Here is a 13,304-nt window from a genome sequence, read left to right as displayed (position 1 = left end):
CTTTGCTGTAAACACAACTTGGAGAGACAGCCCAAGAAAATAGTCAGGGCCTTGCATTCTTATTATTCCAAGACATTTAGGAGTATGAGAGGCCCAAGGAGGAGTGTCTACCAGCAGCCCTTCACCTCCACATCCATTTCATTTGCAGGTTCTAGGCTTCTTCTTCCTAGATCTCTTCATCTGGGCCCCTTTTCTCCATTCACCTACATAGCTCCACATTCTCAGTTATACACTCATCATCCTTTGCCTGGTACATTGCAGTCACCCCCTGACTGGTTTCACTGCTTCTATCCCTACCAGTCCATCCTCTATTCGGGTCCCAGAATGATCTTTCTAAAATACCAGTCTAGTCCTGTTATATAACATAGGCCCCACTCCAAAGGGTAAATTTCAAACTCCCACCTGTGGAATTGAAGACCCTTCATGAGTTGACCTCAGCCAACCTCCCAGTTCCAACCCCTGCTACTGCTTCCTCTCCTATCTGGGCCAAGCTCAGTGGCCCCCATATAAGCCGTCTTCTCTCCCATCTCCACGCCTTTGCACGTGCTCTCCTCATTGCCTCCTATAAGAGTCAACTCCAATGTCATTTTCTCTGGGAAGCCTCCTCCTGCTTGCTTTTCTTTTCTCTCATCACTGTTTACCAATTTTCCCACTAGACTGTGATCTGCTAAGAGTTGAGATTCTGTCTTCTCTCTGCATCTCCAGTGCCTGATATGATTTCCGAAGAACAAGGAATGGAGTCAGAGTTCAGCTGTACTCTCTGGACCCCCTTTGTTGACTCTCACCTTCTTGTCCCTACGTCTCTCCTCTCTTAGCCTGGATTGACCTTTTCCTCTCTGAACCTAACAGATACGCTAATCACTCTGGCAAAGCTGGAGTATCAATCCTGACCCCTCCTTCTCTGTACGTTCCTATTTCTACTCTTCTGTTGTGAAACATGAGCAATTCTGGGAGAGACAGAGGAGCCAGCATAGCGATCAGAATAGTGAGAAATAAAAGGGAGAGAGACTGAAAAAGGAAAAAAGTAAAGGAAGTGAGAAAAGAAGAGTGAGAAATAGAAAAAGAAAGGAGGGACCAGGAGATAAAAACGGAAAGGCAGAGAAAGAGAGAAATCCAACCTTCATCTATCTGTGAGCAACAGTCTATTGAAAATCTTTCTTATTCAGCTCAACAATTATTTATTGAGCACCTGTTTGCAATGCTCTTAGCTCTCCAACAGTTTATGTAACAGCTTCCCTACTTTGCCCCCAAAAAACTTCAGTGTTTATTTTTGAAATCTGTTTTCCCATAGAATTGTGAAGGTTTTATGCACGTGTGAAAAAGTGACTTGAATTGAAATACATATTCGTTGGATGCTTTGATTTTCAGAAATTTTCTTTGAAAAATTAGGAGTCTTGATTGACTTAGCATCTAAGGAGAAAAAGTATCAGAATTGACTGAATGCCTGCTGCAGGTTGGGTTACTAGAGGAGCAGACTCAGATTGGCGTGTAGGGCATTGACTGGGAGGGCTCTCGGGATCAGCACCTGGGAAGGAGAGGGAAAGGAAGGGAAGGATGGGACGTAGGTTTGGGGCAGAGGATGAAGCTGTGTTCTGGTGCAGTCTCAACAAGGCCTCCTCAGACCCCATGGCACATCCTGAAGATCCTTCGGAGTCTTACAATGCATCAAGGGGCCCGGCCTTTTTACTGGCACACTGACCACTCACTGGATAGGACCTTGGACAAGGCGGATCTCTCAAGCTTGTGGATGTTAGCTAGCAGCACTCCCAACAGGGGGGCGAATAAATCCTTCAGTCCTGGAGGGAGCTGGGCAGTGTATCACAGCAAGCATTACATTGTCTTATCTTGGTTCTTGAATAGCTTTTATCAAATTGAATCATAATTGCTAGAGATAACATTTATTTTGTTGTTCAGACCTCTCATTTTATTCCAAAAAATTGTTTTTTGGTTTAGCTAGGTTCTCGTTTGGAGTAAAATTATTTTTTAAAATCTTTGCATGTGTACATACGCATATGTATATGTATAAATGTACATAGATACACACATAGAATTTGTATATGCATATACCAAACTATTAATAGTGGCTTCCCCTAAAGAGTTAGATGGATTTGGGGGAGGTGATCCTGTTAGAAAAGAGCTTTCATTTTTTGCTATACATAGTGCAATAAAATTTCAAATTTTAAAACAATTTTTAAAACAAATATAAATAAAAGTAAACAAAGAACAATAACTTTAGAAATTGAAAATAATTCTGGTTCCAGATCAGCTGTTCCAATAATTTCCTGCATGACTTGAATAAGTCACTTACCTTCTCTGGGCTTTACTGTCCTCCTTTATAAAATGAGTGGGTTGGGTCAGATGACCTTGAAGCTTCCTTCCAGATACCATTCTGACTGTGTGAAAGGGATTAAAAACAGATGCCAAGGATACAGCTGGCCAGAAGGTGTCCATACAATAATTTTAAGGGGTTTTCTACACTTCTGAAACAGGGCATTTGTCACCAATGATCAGCATAATTTTGAGGTCCTATGAGTTTTTTTGTCTTAATTTTGTCTTTCTTCTATTCTGTAGTAAAATGTGAAATATGTAAATACTTCAGACTAAAATAAAAGTCACAGAATTTTAACTTCACAGCAGGCTTTAAGCAGAGAGATTGAATTCAAATTCAGATGCCTAAAAAATAGCATCATAGCATAAGCAAATTTAACAGATTTCAAATAATTCAGGCAATGTGAATCTTGAGAGGAAGAATGTTTTAAGAGTATGTATTTCTTTGCTATCTAGTGTTTTAATTGAAAGTAACCAACATTTCTTTTTCGAGTATGTTCACAGATGTAGAAAAGTACATGTTAAAAAGGTGTTCTGAGAAAAAGCACCTATCAATCAATCATAATTTAGGAGCCCCTAAATGTCTTACTTCTACACTGTAATGATGTCACACGTTGAAATATGTAACTGCGGTGTCAACAGACTAAAATAACAAACATAGGATTTTGACTTAACAGCAGGCTCTGAGTAAACTGTGATATAAACAGACTGCAGCATTCTGCAAAGAAAGAGGATTCATTTTAATATTTCCATTTTGAATCAATACTTTGTTTTCCAGCTCTTTAAGATGAAGAACTTGATTGCAAATCTTTGGAATGAAGACTTGCTCCAAACCAGAGAATATAAAATGCTAAGTCTGACTGAGGACCTGACAATTAAATAATTTGTCTCAAATTATCTTTCTTATCAAGGGTAGAGTTGGAACTAGATCTGAGTTTGTCTAGTGTTTCTCGTCTCCCTCTTCACTCCCAGCAGTTTCTACTTGGGTCTAGATGCCTTTTGGTAAAGAACTGAATTTGCCTGGTCACTGCTTAGACTTGGTCATTGGCTCTGTGAAGACTGTTGTTTTAGCCTGAATAACATCCCACCCTATTCCTTTTCTGCTATCTTCCTGCTGACTCTCCTCTCTCCTTCAATTCAGTGCCCCTTTGTTTCCAATGCCCCGTATTGTCATTGGACACCATGGTGGTCATCCCAACCTCCTTTTCAAAGGAGGTTGTGGTTTTGAGGCCTACCCTTTACTTCTTCCCACTGTAAGGCCAAAGTATGGGCAGCAGTTCGTTGAGAATGTAGGGCTGGAAGTCAGGATAGGGAAGACCAAGGTTCTAGTGAGAAAGCAAGCTTGGGGTTGAGCTGAATAGACAGCCTGGAACCAGTGATTTTTTAAAAATGTATAAATGTGATCCCTTTGGCCCTCTGTTTGTTTGTCCGTCCTCTCTGAAATAAGGAAATTGAACAAAAAGGTCTTTAGGATTTCTTTTAGCTCTAAAATTCTTTGACTTTTGAAGCTTTTTGTTCTTGTTGTTCACTTGGCAAGTGTTTCTTGAGGGCCTGCCATGGAACCTGTGGAGCATCTAGGGAAGGTGGTTGTAATCCACATGAGAAGATAAAATGAACAGACACAACCAGAGAGCCATAGCACACGCTGTCTAGTCCAAGGGGAGTGTGGGCTGTAAGTGGAATACAAGTTGGGAGCTAGATCCCTGGGCATCAGAAGTGCTGGTGCTGGTGACTTGGGTTGGGTGATAGATGATTGATAGGATTTGGTTAGACAGAGGAGAAGACGTCAGGAAATATTTGAATCCAGATTTTTGAATCTTCTGTATTCTATAGGCTCTCTTCTATTTTCATCTCGAAATTCTGAGTTTATCTGTTCAGGGTCCTAGTAGCTCAGGTGGCAGTTGATTAGGGGGAGGAGGAGAAGGGCATTGTTTTTCTTCTTCCCTAATGTGTAAAAAGATTCTCTGTGATGTATGAGATTCTCCGGCCGGGAGCAAAACTGACCTTTCACTGGCCTTGAGATTGTTGTCAAAGCAGTTATTTCAATGCCTATTTTGTGTGCCCCTTGAAACTAGTGTTCGAGCGTCTAAAAAAGGAAGGAAAGCATTATCTGTTAGAAGCGTAAAACCAGCTTCTCATCCTCCTCCACAAAAAGGGAAGAAATAGGCCTGAGCTGCTTTCCAAATAGGAACGTTCTTACAGTGCTAGAGAATTTAGAGGAAGGGAAAAACATGATCCCAATTTTGAAAACCGACAGAGGGTGTGTGTGTGTGGGAGTGAGAGAGACATTCACATCTGTTCATTCCTCTCTCTTGCTTCCTCTCTCCATAACTCCCTCCTCTGCCAATATTCCCAAATTAGTCTTCCCTGCCTCAATTATTCAAATGCACACGTGACTGATGCTCGGAAAAACACTTCCACGCCAATATATAAATACACTCACATTGTGCTGATACCTCCAAAAGGAGGTTCATTGTCACAACCACATCCATTCAATCCAGCAAACGTGAGTACCTGTAATATGCTATGTACAGCACTCCACACTGGAGCTGAGATGAATAAGACATGGTTTCTGTCCTAAATAGTATATAACAATAAACCTATACAGACAACACTGAGTTGTAAGCCCAGAGGTGGACATATACAAATTTCTAATTCTACAAATGTATAAGCATATGCTTACCCACTTATGTGTGTACACACTGAAATATAAAAACAGAGCTTCTCCTTCATAAATTTCACAAGTTCTCATACTATTGATATTGAAATATGTGGGGGGAAGATCTCCATTTTCCTGGTTTTACTTTGTCATTTTTTTCATCTCCTTTCAAATGCTAAAATTGATTTCACTTTTCAGTTCCATTCTTTTCTTATTTTCTTGCCTTAAAAAAATTTACTTCTTTAAGATGAACTCTTGGAGAAGCTGAGAAAAAAGATACCTTGCCCAAGTTAAAAATAAGTAAAGTGCCTTCTCAGGAATGAAATCTCTCTTTTTATACTCACTGGACACAATGAAAAGACTGTCAGTATTTATTTATTGATACTTTATGTCTTTCTTGTAATGGGTATTTTGTACCATGAAATATGAAATCATTCTATTCTTTTTTAATTTATTGTAGGTATTTGAAGAAAGAAGAGCTCTGCTTGGAAAATGGGTAACCATTTAAAATATAGTTACTTCTATATTATGTTATGTTATTATACAGCCCAAAGAATTCAGTTTGGACGTAAGGTAATGAGTGATTGGTCATTGCCTGAGGAATTTGACTGGTACTTTCTGTATATATCAGTTAGGGTTCAGTCAGGAAAACAGAAACCATACCAGTTATTTTTTCAGACATAATTAAATTGAATAAGTAGCGCTAGTTAAACAAATATTGGAAAATGGAAACAACAAAAAGGGAACACTAAGGTGCCGTGGAGACAGAACTGCAGGAAGAAGCTTTACCAGCTTTACTGATGCCTCAGGAGCTCAGAGAAAGGACCCTGTGGAGCTGGGACCCAGCCCTCTAGGGGACCCGGACTTCTAGGGAATAAAGTAGATGACACCACAGCCAGCTGATTCTGATATAACTGAGGAAGCGTGATGGTTCTGGGAGTGTGGGGAAGATTGGACACTGGAATCAACAGCTACCACCAGGGCAAAGAGTTAGGGTGATACTGCCAGGAAAAGCAAGGAAACGGAAAGGAGTAGGGCTCTTCTCCCTCAGTTTCCCTCTAGTGCTGCCCTCCCCTTTGGCAGCACTTAACAGGGAGCCCACTGTCAAAGGAGAAATATGGTTTATGGAGCCTTAGCCTTCTTTACTCACAAAGTAGTGTGTAGGTGAGTTGGGAGCTGAGAGAAAGGAGCTTGGTAACCAGCACAGTTCATCCATTTGGCTACTTAGCATCCATATACACCGTTGTACATATACTTAAACTTCCAAAGGAAAATTAACAACTTTATGCTTTTACCTAACAAGATACAACTATCCTTTATGCAAATGAAGACTTTCTCACCTTTTCCTCAAAGGAGACACGGAGTCCCAGTGGTCATTGTCCATCCCTGGGTCATGATCAAAGTGTCCATCTCTGGGCAGTGTTCATTGAATTGCTTTACCCTCCCACCTAAAACTCTCTACTGCCCAAGAGAATTTAAAACATATGGTTATGCAAAAACTTGTGCATGAATTTTCATAGCAGCATTATTCATAATAGTCGAAAAGTGTAGAGACCCAAATATCCAGCAACTCATGAAAGGATAAACAAAATGTGATATATCTATAAGAATGGGGATATTATTCAACTTTAAAAAGGAAGGAAATTCTGATATGTTTTACAACATGGATGAACTTTGAAGGCATTATGCTAAGTGAAATAAGCCAGACAAAACAGGACAAATATTATATGTTTCCACATATATGAGGTACCTAGAGTAGTCAGATTCATAGAGGTAGAAAGTAGAATAGAGGTTACCAAGGAATGGGGAATTATTGTTTAAGGGGTGCAGAGTTTCACTTGGGGATGATGAGAGAGTTCTGCAGATGGGTAGTGGTGATGGTTGCACTACAATGTGAATGTACTTAATGCCACTGAACTGGACACTTAAAAATGGTTAACATAGTAAGTTTTCTGTTATATATATTTTACCAAAACTTTTAAAAAGCAGGGGTAAGAAAAAGGAATAAAATACTGATACATGCTACAGCGTGAATGAACCTTGAAAATAATGTCCTAAGTGAAAGAAACCAGACATAGAGTCCACATGTTATATGATTCCATTTGTATGAAATGTCCAGAATAGGTAAATCCATAGAGACAGAAAATAAATTAGTGGTTTCCACGGCCTAGGGGACAGGAGGAAGATGAATTGACTGCAATGGGTACAAAATTTGTTTCTGGAGTAATGAAAATGTTCTGGAATTAGTAGTGATGATTATACAACCTTGTGAATATGCTAAAAGCCACTGACTTGTACACTTAAAATGATTAATTTTATGGCCTGTGAGTTATATCTCAATTTAAAAAGTAAATTGGGAATCCTTTTTAAAAACTATACTTGGATTTCTTTAACTCTTGATATATGTAACAAACTTGAAATATTCCATCTTTAAAGCTTACAGTCAAAGGCTTCTTTCTAAAGGGAGCATCTTTGACCTGGAATGTAACAGTAGGCAGAATGCCCTTTCCTATGAGTTACTGAAACTCATTTTCCTAAATGTCTTCGTCCATCAGGCTGCTATAACGAACAACCTAAAAAGACTAGGTGGCTTATAAATGACAGGAATTTATTTCTTCTAATTCTAGAAGTCCAAGATCAGGGTGCTGGCAGACTCAGTGTCTGGTGAGATCTCGCCTTCTGGTTCATAGACTGCTGTCTGTTGGCTATAACCACACATGGCAGGAGGGTGAGGGATCTCTCTGGGGTCTCTTTTATATAGATGCTATACCATCACCTTGGGGATTAGGTTTCAACATATGAATTTGGGGGACGCAAACATTCAGTCCATGCACTGAGACTAACACAAAGTACTATTTCTTACTGCTCTTGTTGGTCTCAGTTGGTCACCAGTTCTTTTCTGTGTGGTCTACAAGCTCCAGTCTGAGGCTATTTATTAACCTAAATTTTTAAAAAATCGTATATATGGTATCTCTGGAAGGATTCACAAGAAAGGGGGCAACATGGTTTCCTCTGGGGAGGAGAACCGTGAGTCTGAGACGGTGCAAAAGAGTCTTTCAGCTGAATAGACTTTCGTATCTTTGGTTTTTTTTAATCATGTGAATGTATTACCTATTCAAAATAATAATAAAATTTTACAAAATAAGTTTACTAAAAATTAAGAAGTGAAAAATACCAAAAACTTTAAATGTAGCTGAGTTTTTCTCATATTCTATTTATACTTTTAAACTGACTTTGCATCTGTTACCAATAACTTAAAAAGAGACTTATTCAGAATGACTATTTTTGCACCATCACTTCACTTACTATTAGTGGAAATCCCTGAGTTAATGTAACCAGGGCTAATGTTCACCCACTGTTTGGAGTGTCTGACCAGCTTCTGTCTATTTTGATTGCTTGGTGGCATTGCTAATTATTAAATATTTTAATTTAATAAACCCTGGATAAAATTCAAGGTCTTCAAACTTTTTTAAAGATCTTGTTTATTCTTTTCTTTTTTTTTTTATTAATGTTATGATAGATTACAACCTTGTGAGATTTCAGTTGTACATTTTTGTTAGTCATGTTGTGGGTACACCACTTCCCCCTCTATGCCCTCCCCCCACCCCCCCTTTCCCCTGGTAACCACCGATCAGATCTCCTTATCAGTATACTAATTTCCACCTATGAGTGGAGTCATATAGAGTTCGTCTTTCTCTGACTGGCTTATTTCGCTTAACATAATACCCTCGAGGTCCATCCACGTTGTTGTGAATGGGCCAATTTTGTCTTTTTTTATGGCTGAGTAGTATTCCATTGTGTATATATACCACATCTTCTTTATGCAATCATCAGTTTCTGGGCATGTAGTCTGGTTCCACGTCTTGGCTATTGTAAATAATGCTGCAATGAACATAGGGGTGCAACGGACTCTTGAGATTTCTGATATCAGGTTCTTAGGATAGATACCCAGTAATGGGATGGCTGGGAAATAGGGTATTTCTATTTTTAACTTTTTGAGAAATCTCCATACTGTTTTCCATAGTGGCTGTGCCAGTTTGCATTCCCACCAACAGTGTATGAGGGTTCCTTTTTCTCCACAACCTCTCCAACATTTGTCACTCTTGGTTTTGGATGTTTTTGCCAATCTAACAGGTGTAAGGTGATATCTTAGTGTAGTTTTGATTTGCATTTCCCTGATGATTAGCGATGATGAACATCTTTTCATGTGTCTATTGGCCATATTCATATCTTCTTTTGAGAAATGTCTGTTCATGTCCTCTGCCCATTTTTTGATCGGGTTGTTTGTTTTTTTGTTGTTAAGCAGTGTGAGTTCTTTGTATATTATGGAGATTAACCCTTTGTCGGATAAGTGACTTGTAAATATTTTTTCCCAATTAGTGAGCTGTTTTTTTGTTTCAATCCTGTTTTCCCTTGCCTTGAAGAAGCTCTTTAGTCTGATGAAGTCCCATTTGTTTATTCTTTCTATTGTTTCCCTCAACTGAGGAGTTACAGTGTCCGAAAAGATTCTTTTGAAACTGATGTCAAAGAGTGTACTGCCCATATTCTCTTCCAAAAGACTTATTGTCTCAGGCCTAATCTTTAGGTCTTTGATCCATTTTGAGTTTATTTTGGTGTGTGGTGAAAAAGACTGGTCAATTTTCAATCTTTTGCATGTGGCTGTCCAGTTTTCCCAGCACCATTTGTTGAAGAGACTTTCTTTTCTCCATTGTAGGCCCTCTGCTCCTTTGTCGAAGATTAGCTGTCCATAGATGTGTGGTTTTATCTCTGGGCTTTCAATTCTGTTCCATTGATCGGTGGACCTGTTTTTGTACCAGTACCATGCTGTTTTGATCACTGTAGCTTTGTAGCATGTTTTGAAATCGGGGATTGTGATTCCGCCAGCTTTGTTTTTCTTGCTCAGGATTGCTTTAGCAATTCGTGGTCTTTTGTTGCCCCATATGAATTTTAGGATTGTTTGTTCAATTTCTGTGAAGAATGTTCTTGGGATTCTGATTGGGATAGCATTGAATCTGTATATTGCTTTAGGTAGTATGGACATTTTAACTATGTTTATTCTTCCAATCCATGTGCAAGGAATGTCTTTCCATCTCTTTATGTCATCTCCAATTTCTTTCAAGAAAGTCTTGTAGTTTTCATTGTATAGATCCTTCACTTCCTTGGTTAAGTTTATCCCAAGGTATTTTATTCTTTTCGTTGCGATTGTGAATGGGATTGAGTTCTTGAGTTCTTTTTCTGTTAGTTCATTGTTAGTGTATAGAAATGCTACTGATTTATGCACGTTAATTTTATACCCTGCTACTTTGCTGTAGTTGTTGATTATTTCTAATAGTTTTTCTATGGATTCTTTGGGGTTTTCTATATATAAGATCATGTCGTCTGCAAACAACGAGAGTTTTACTTCTTCGTTACCTATTTGGATTCCTTTTATTTCTTTTTCCTGCCGAATTGCTCTGGCCAGCACCTCCAGTACTATGTTGAATAGGAGTGGTGAAAGTGGGCACCCTTGTCTTGTTCCTGTCCTCAGAGGGATGGCTTTCAGTTTTTGTCCATTGAGTATGATGTTGGCTGTGGGTCTATCATATATGGCCTTTATTATGTTGAGGTACTTTCCTTCTATACCCATTTTACTGAGGGTTTTTATCATAAATGGGTGTTGGATCTTGTCGAATGCTTTCTCTGCATCTATTGAGATGATCATGTGGTTTTTGTTTTTCATTTTGTTGATGTAGTGTATCACGTTGATTGACTTGCGGATGTTGAACCATCCCTGTGTCCCTGGTATAAATCCCACTTGATCATGGTGTATAATCTTTTTGATGTATTGCTGTAATCGGTTTGCCAAAATTTTGTTGAGGATTTTTGCATCTATGTTCATCAGTGATATCAGCCTGTAGTTCTCCTTCTTTGTGTTGTCCTTGTCAGGTTTGGGGATCAGAGTGATGTTGGCTTCATAGAATGTGTTAGGGAGTTCTCCATCTTTCTCAATTTTCTGGAACAGTTTGAGGAGAATAGGTATTAAGTCTTCTTTGAATGTTTGGTAGAATTCTCCAGAGAAGCCGTCTGGTCCTGGACTCTTGTTTTTGGGGAGGTTTTTGATTACCGTTTCTATTTCCTTACTTGTGATTGGTCTATTCAGATTCTCCATTTCTTCCTGATTCAGTTTGGGGAGATTGTAGGAGTCTAGGAATTTGTCCATTTCTTCCAGGTTGTTCAATTTGTTGGCATGTAGTTTTTCATAGTATTCTCTTATGATCTCTTGTATTTCATTGGTATGTGTTGTGATTTCTCCTCTGTCATTCCTAATTTTATTAATTTGTGATTTCTCTCTTCTTTTCTTGGTGAGTCTGGCTAGGGGTTTGTCAATTTTGTTAATTCTTTCGAAGAACCAACTCTTTGTTTCATTGATCCTTTCTATTGTCTTTTTTGTTTCAATATCGTTTATTTCTGCTCTTATTTTTATTATTTCCCTCCTTCTACTGACTCTGGGCTTTGTTTGTTCTTCTTTTTCTAGTTCTGTTAGGTGTCGTTTGAGGTTGCTTATGTGAGCTTTTTCTTGTTTAGTGAGGTGAGCCTGTATTGCGATGAATTTCCCTCTTAGGACTGCTTTTGCTGCATCCCAAATGATTTGGTATGTCGTGTTCTCATTTTCATTAGTCTCCAGATAAAATTTGATTTCTTCTTTAATTTCTTCAATGATCCATTGTTTGTTGAGAAGCGTGTTGTTTAGTCTCCACATTTTTGCACCTTTCTCTGCTTTTTTCTTGTAGTTGATTTCTAGTTTAATAGCATTATGATCAGAAAAGATGCTTGATATTATTTCAACTCTCTTGTATTTATTGATGTTTGCTTTGGTTCCCAAAATATGGTCAATCCTTGAGAATGTTCCATGTGCACTTGAGAAGAATGTGTAACCTGCTGTTTTTGGATGAAGTGTTCTATATATATCTATTAAGTCCATCTGGTGTAATTTTTCATTTAATTCTATTAATTCCTTGTTGATTTTCTGTCTGGATGTTCTGTCCATTGGTGTTAATGGTGTGTTGAGGTCCCCTACTATTATTGTATTGTTGTTGATGTCTTCTTTTAGTTCTATTAAGAGTTGCTTTACAAATTTTGGTGCTCCTGTGTTGGGTGCGTATATATTTATAAGTGTTATGTCTTCTTGGTGGAGAGTCCCTTTTATCATTATATACTGTCCCTCTTTATCTTTCTTTATCTGTTTTGCTTTGAAATCTACCTTGTCTGATATTAGTATAGCGACACCTGCTTTCTTTTGTTCATTATTAGCTTGGAGTATTGTTCTCCATCCCTTCACTCTGAGTCTGTGTTTGTCTTTGGGGCTGAGGTGTGTTTCCTGGAGGCAGCATATTGTTGGATCTTGTTCTTTGATCCATCCTGCCACTCTGTGTCTTTTGATTGGGGAGTTCAATCCATTTACATTTAGAGTGATTATTGAGATGTGGGGGCCTACCACTACCATTTTGTGTCTTGTTTTCCGGTTTTCTTCAGTTTCCTTTGTTTCTCGTCCCATGGTTTAATCTGTTTTGATGTAGAGCTGCTACTCTCTGTTGTTGTCCTTCTACTTATCTCCTCTGCTCTTGGTTTTGTAGCCCCTTTCCTTTTTTGGATTTTTCAGGAATGAGGGTTTTCCTGAGGATTTCCTGAAGAGGAGGTTTTGTGGCAATGAACTCCCTTAATTTTTGTTTATCTGGGAAAGTTTTTATTTCTCCATCGTATTTGAAGGATATTTTCGCTGGGTAGAGAATTCTCGACTGTAGATTTTTGTCCTTCAGATTTTTGAATATATCATTCCACTCTCTTCTAGCCTGTAAAGTTTCTGCTGAGAAATCTGCTGATAGCCTGATGGGGGTTCCTTTGTAGGTTAGTTTCTTTCGCCTGGCTGTCCTTAGTATTTTCTCCTTGTCGTTGACTTTTGCTAGCTTCACTACTATATGCCGTGGAGTTGGTCTTCTTGCATTGATAAAGTTTGGAGATCTATTGGCTTCTGTCACCTGAAGATCCATCTCCCTCACCAGATTTGGGAAGTTCTCAGCCATTATTTCTTTGAATAGGCTTTCTGCCCCTTTCTCCTTCTCTTCTCCCTCTGGTATACCTATAATCCTTACGTTGCATCTCCTAATTGTGTCTGATAATTCTCGGAGAGTTTCTTCATTTCTTTTTAGTCTTGCTTCTCTCTCCTCCTCTGCCTGCAGCAATTCTATATTGCCATCTTCCAAATTGCTAATTCTTTCCTCCATATTATCGGCCCTACTGTTCAGAGCATCTAGATTTTTCTTAATCTCCTCTATTGTGT

The 13,304-nt window shown here is 38.7% G+C and overlaps 1 protein-coding gene across 5 annotated transcripts in view; it reads left to right on the top strand.

Annotated features, from left to right (window-relative positions):
- The window catches only part of FBXO16 (F-box protein 16), a 67,336-nt gene that overhangs the window by 9,811 nt on the left and 44,221 nt on the right, over nucleotides 1-13,304 (top strand). For all 5 annotated transcript variants that reach the window (XR_011537699.1, XM_070611367.1, XM_070611368.1 and 2 more), the window contains exon 4: nucleotides 5,448-5,483. Coding sequence is in view for 4 of the 5 variants with exons in the window: in XM_070611367.1 (XP_070467468.1) it covers nucleotides 5,448-5,483 (36 nt within the window). In the remaining variant the exon portion in view is untranslated. The remainder of the gene's footprint in view (nucleotides 1-5,447; nucleotides 5,484-13,304) is intronic.

Source organism: Equus przewalskii, chromosome 2, assembly GCF_037783145.1.
Source record: "Equus przewalskii isolate Varuska chromosome 2, EquPr2, whole genome shotgun sequence".
Lineage (NCBI taxonomy): Eukaryota > Metazoa > Chordata > Mammalia > Perissodactyla > Equidae > Equus > Equus przewalskii.
The sequence above is the reverse complement of the archived record's forward strand: the minus strand, read 5'-3'. Positions and strand labels throughout refer to the sequence as shown.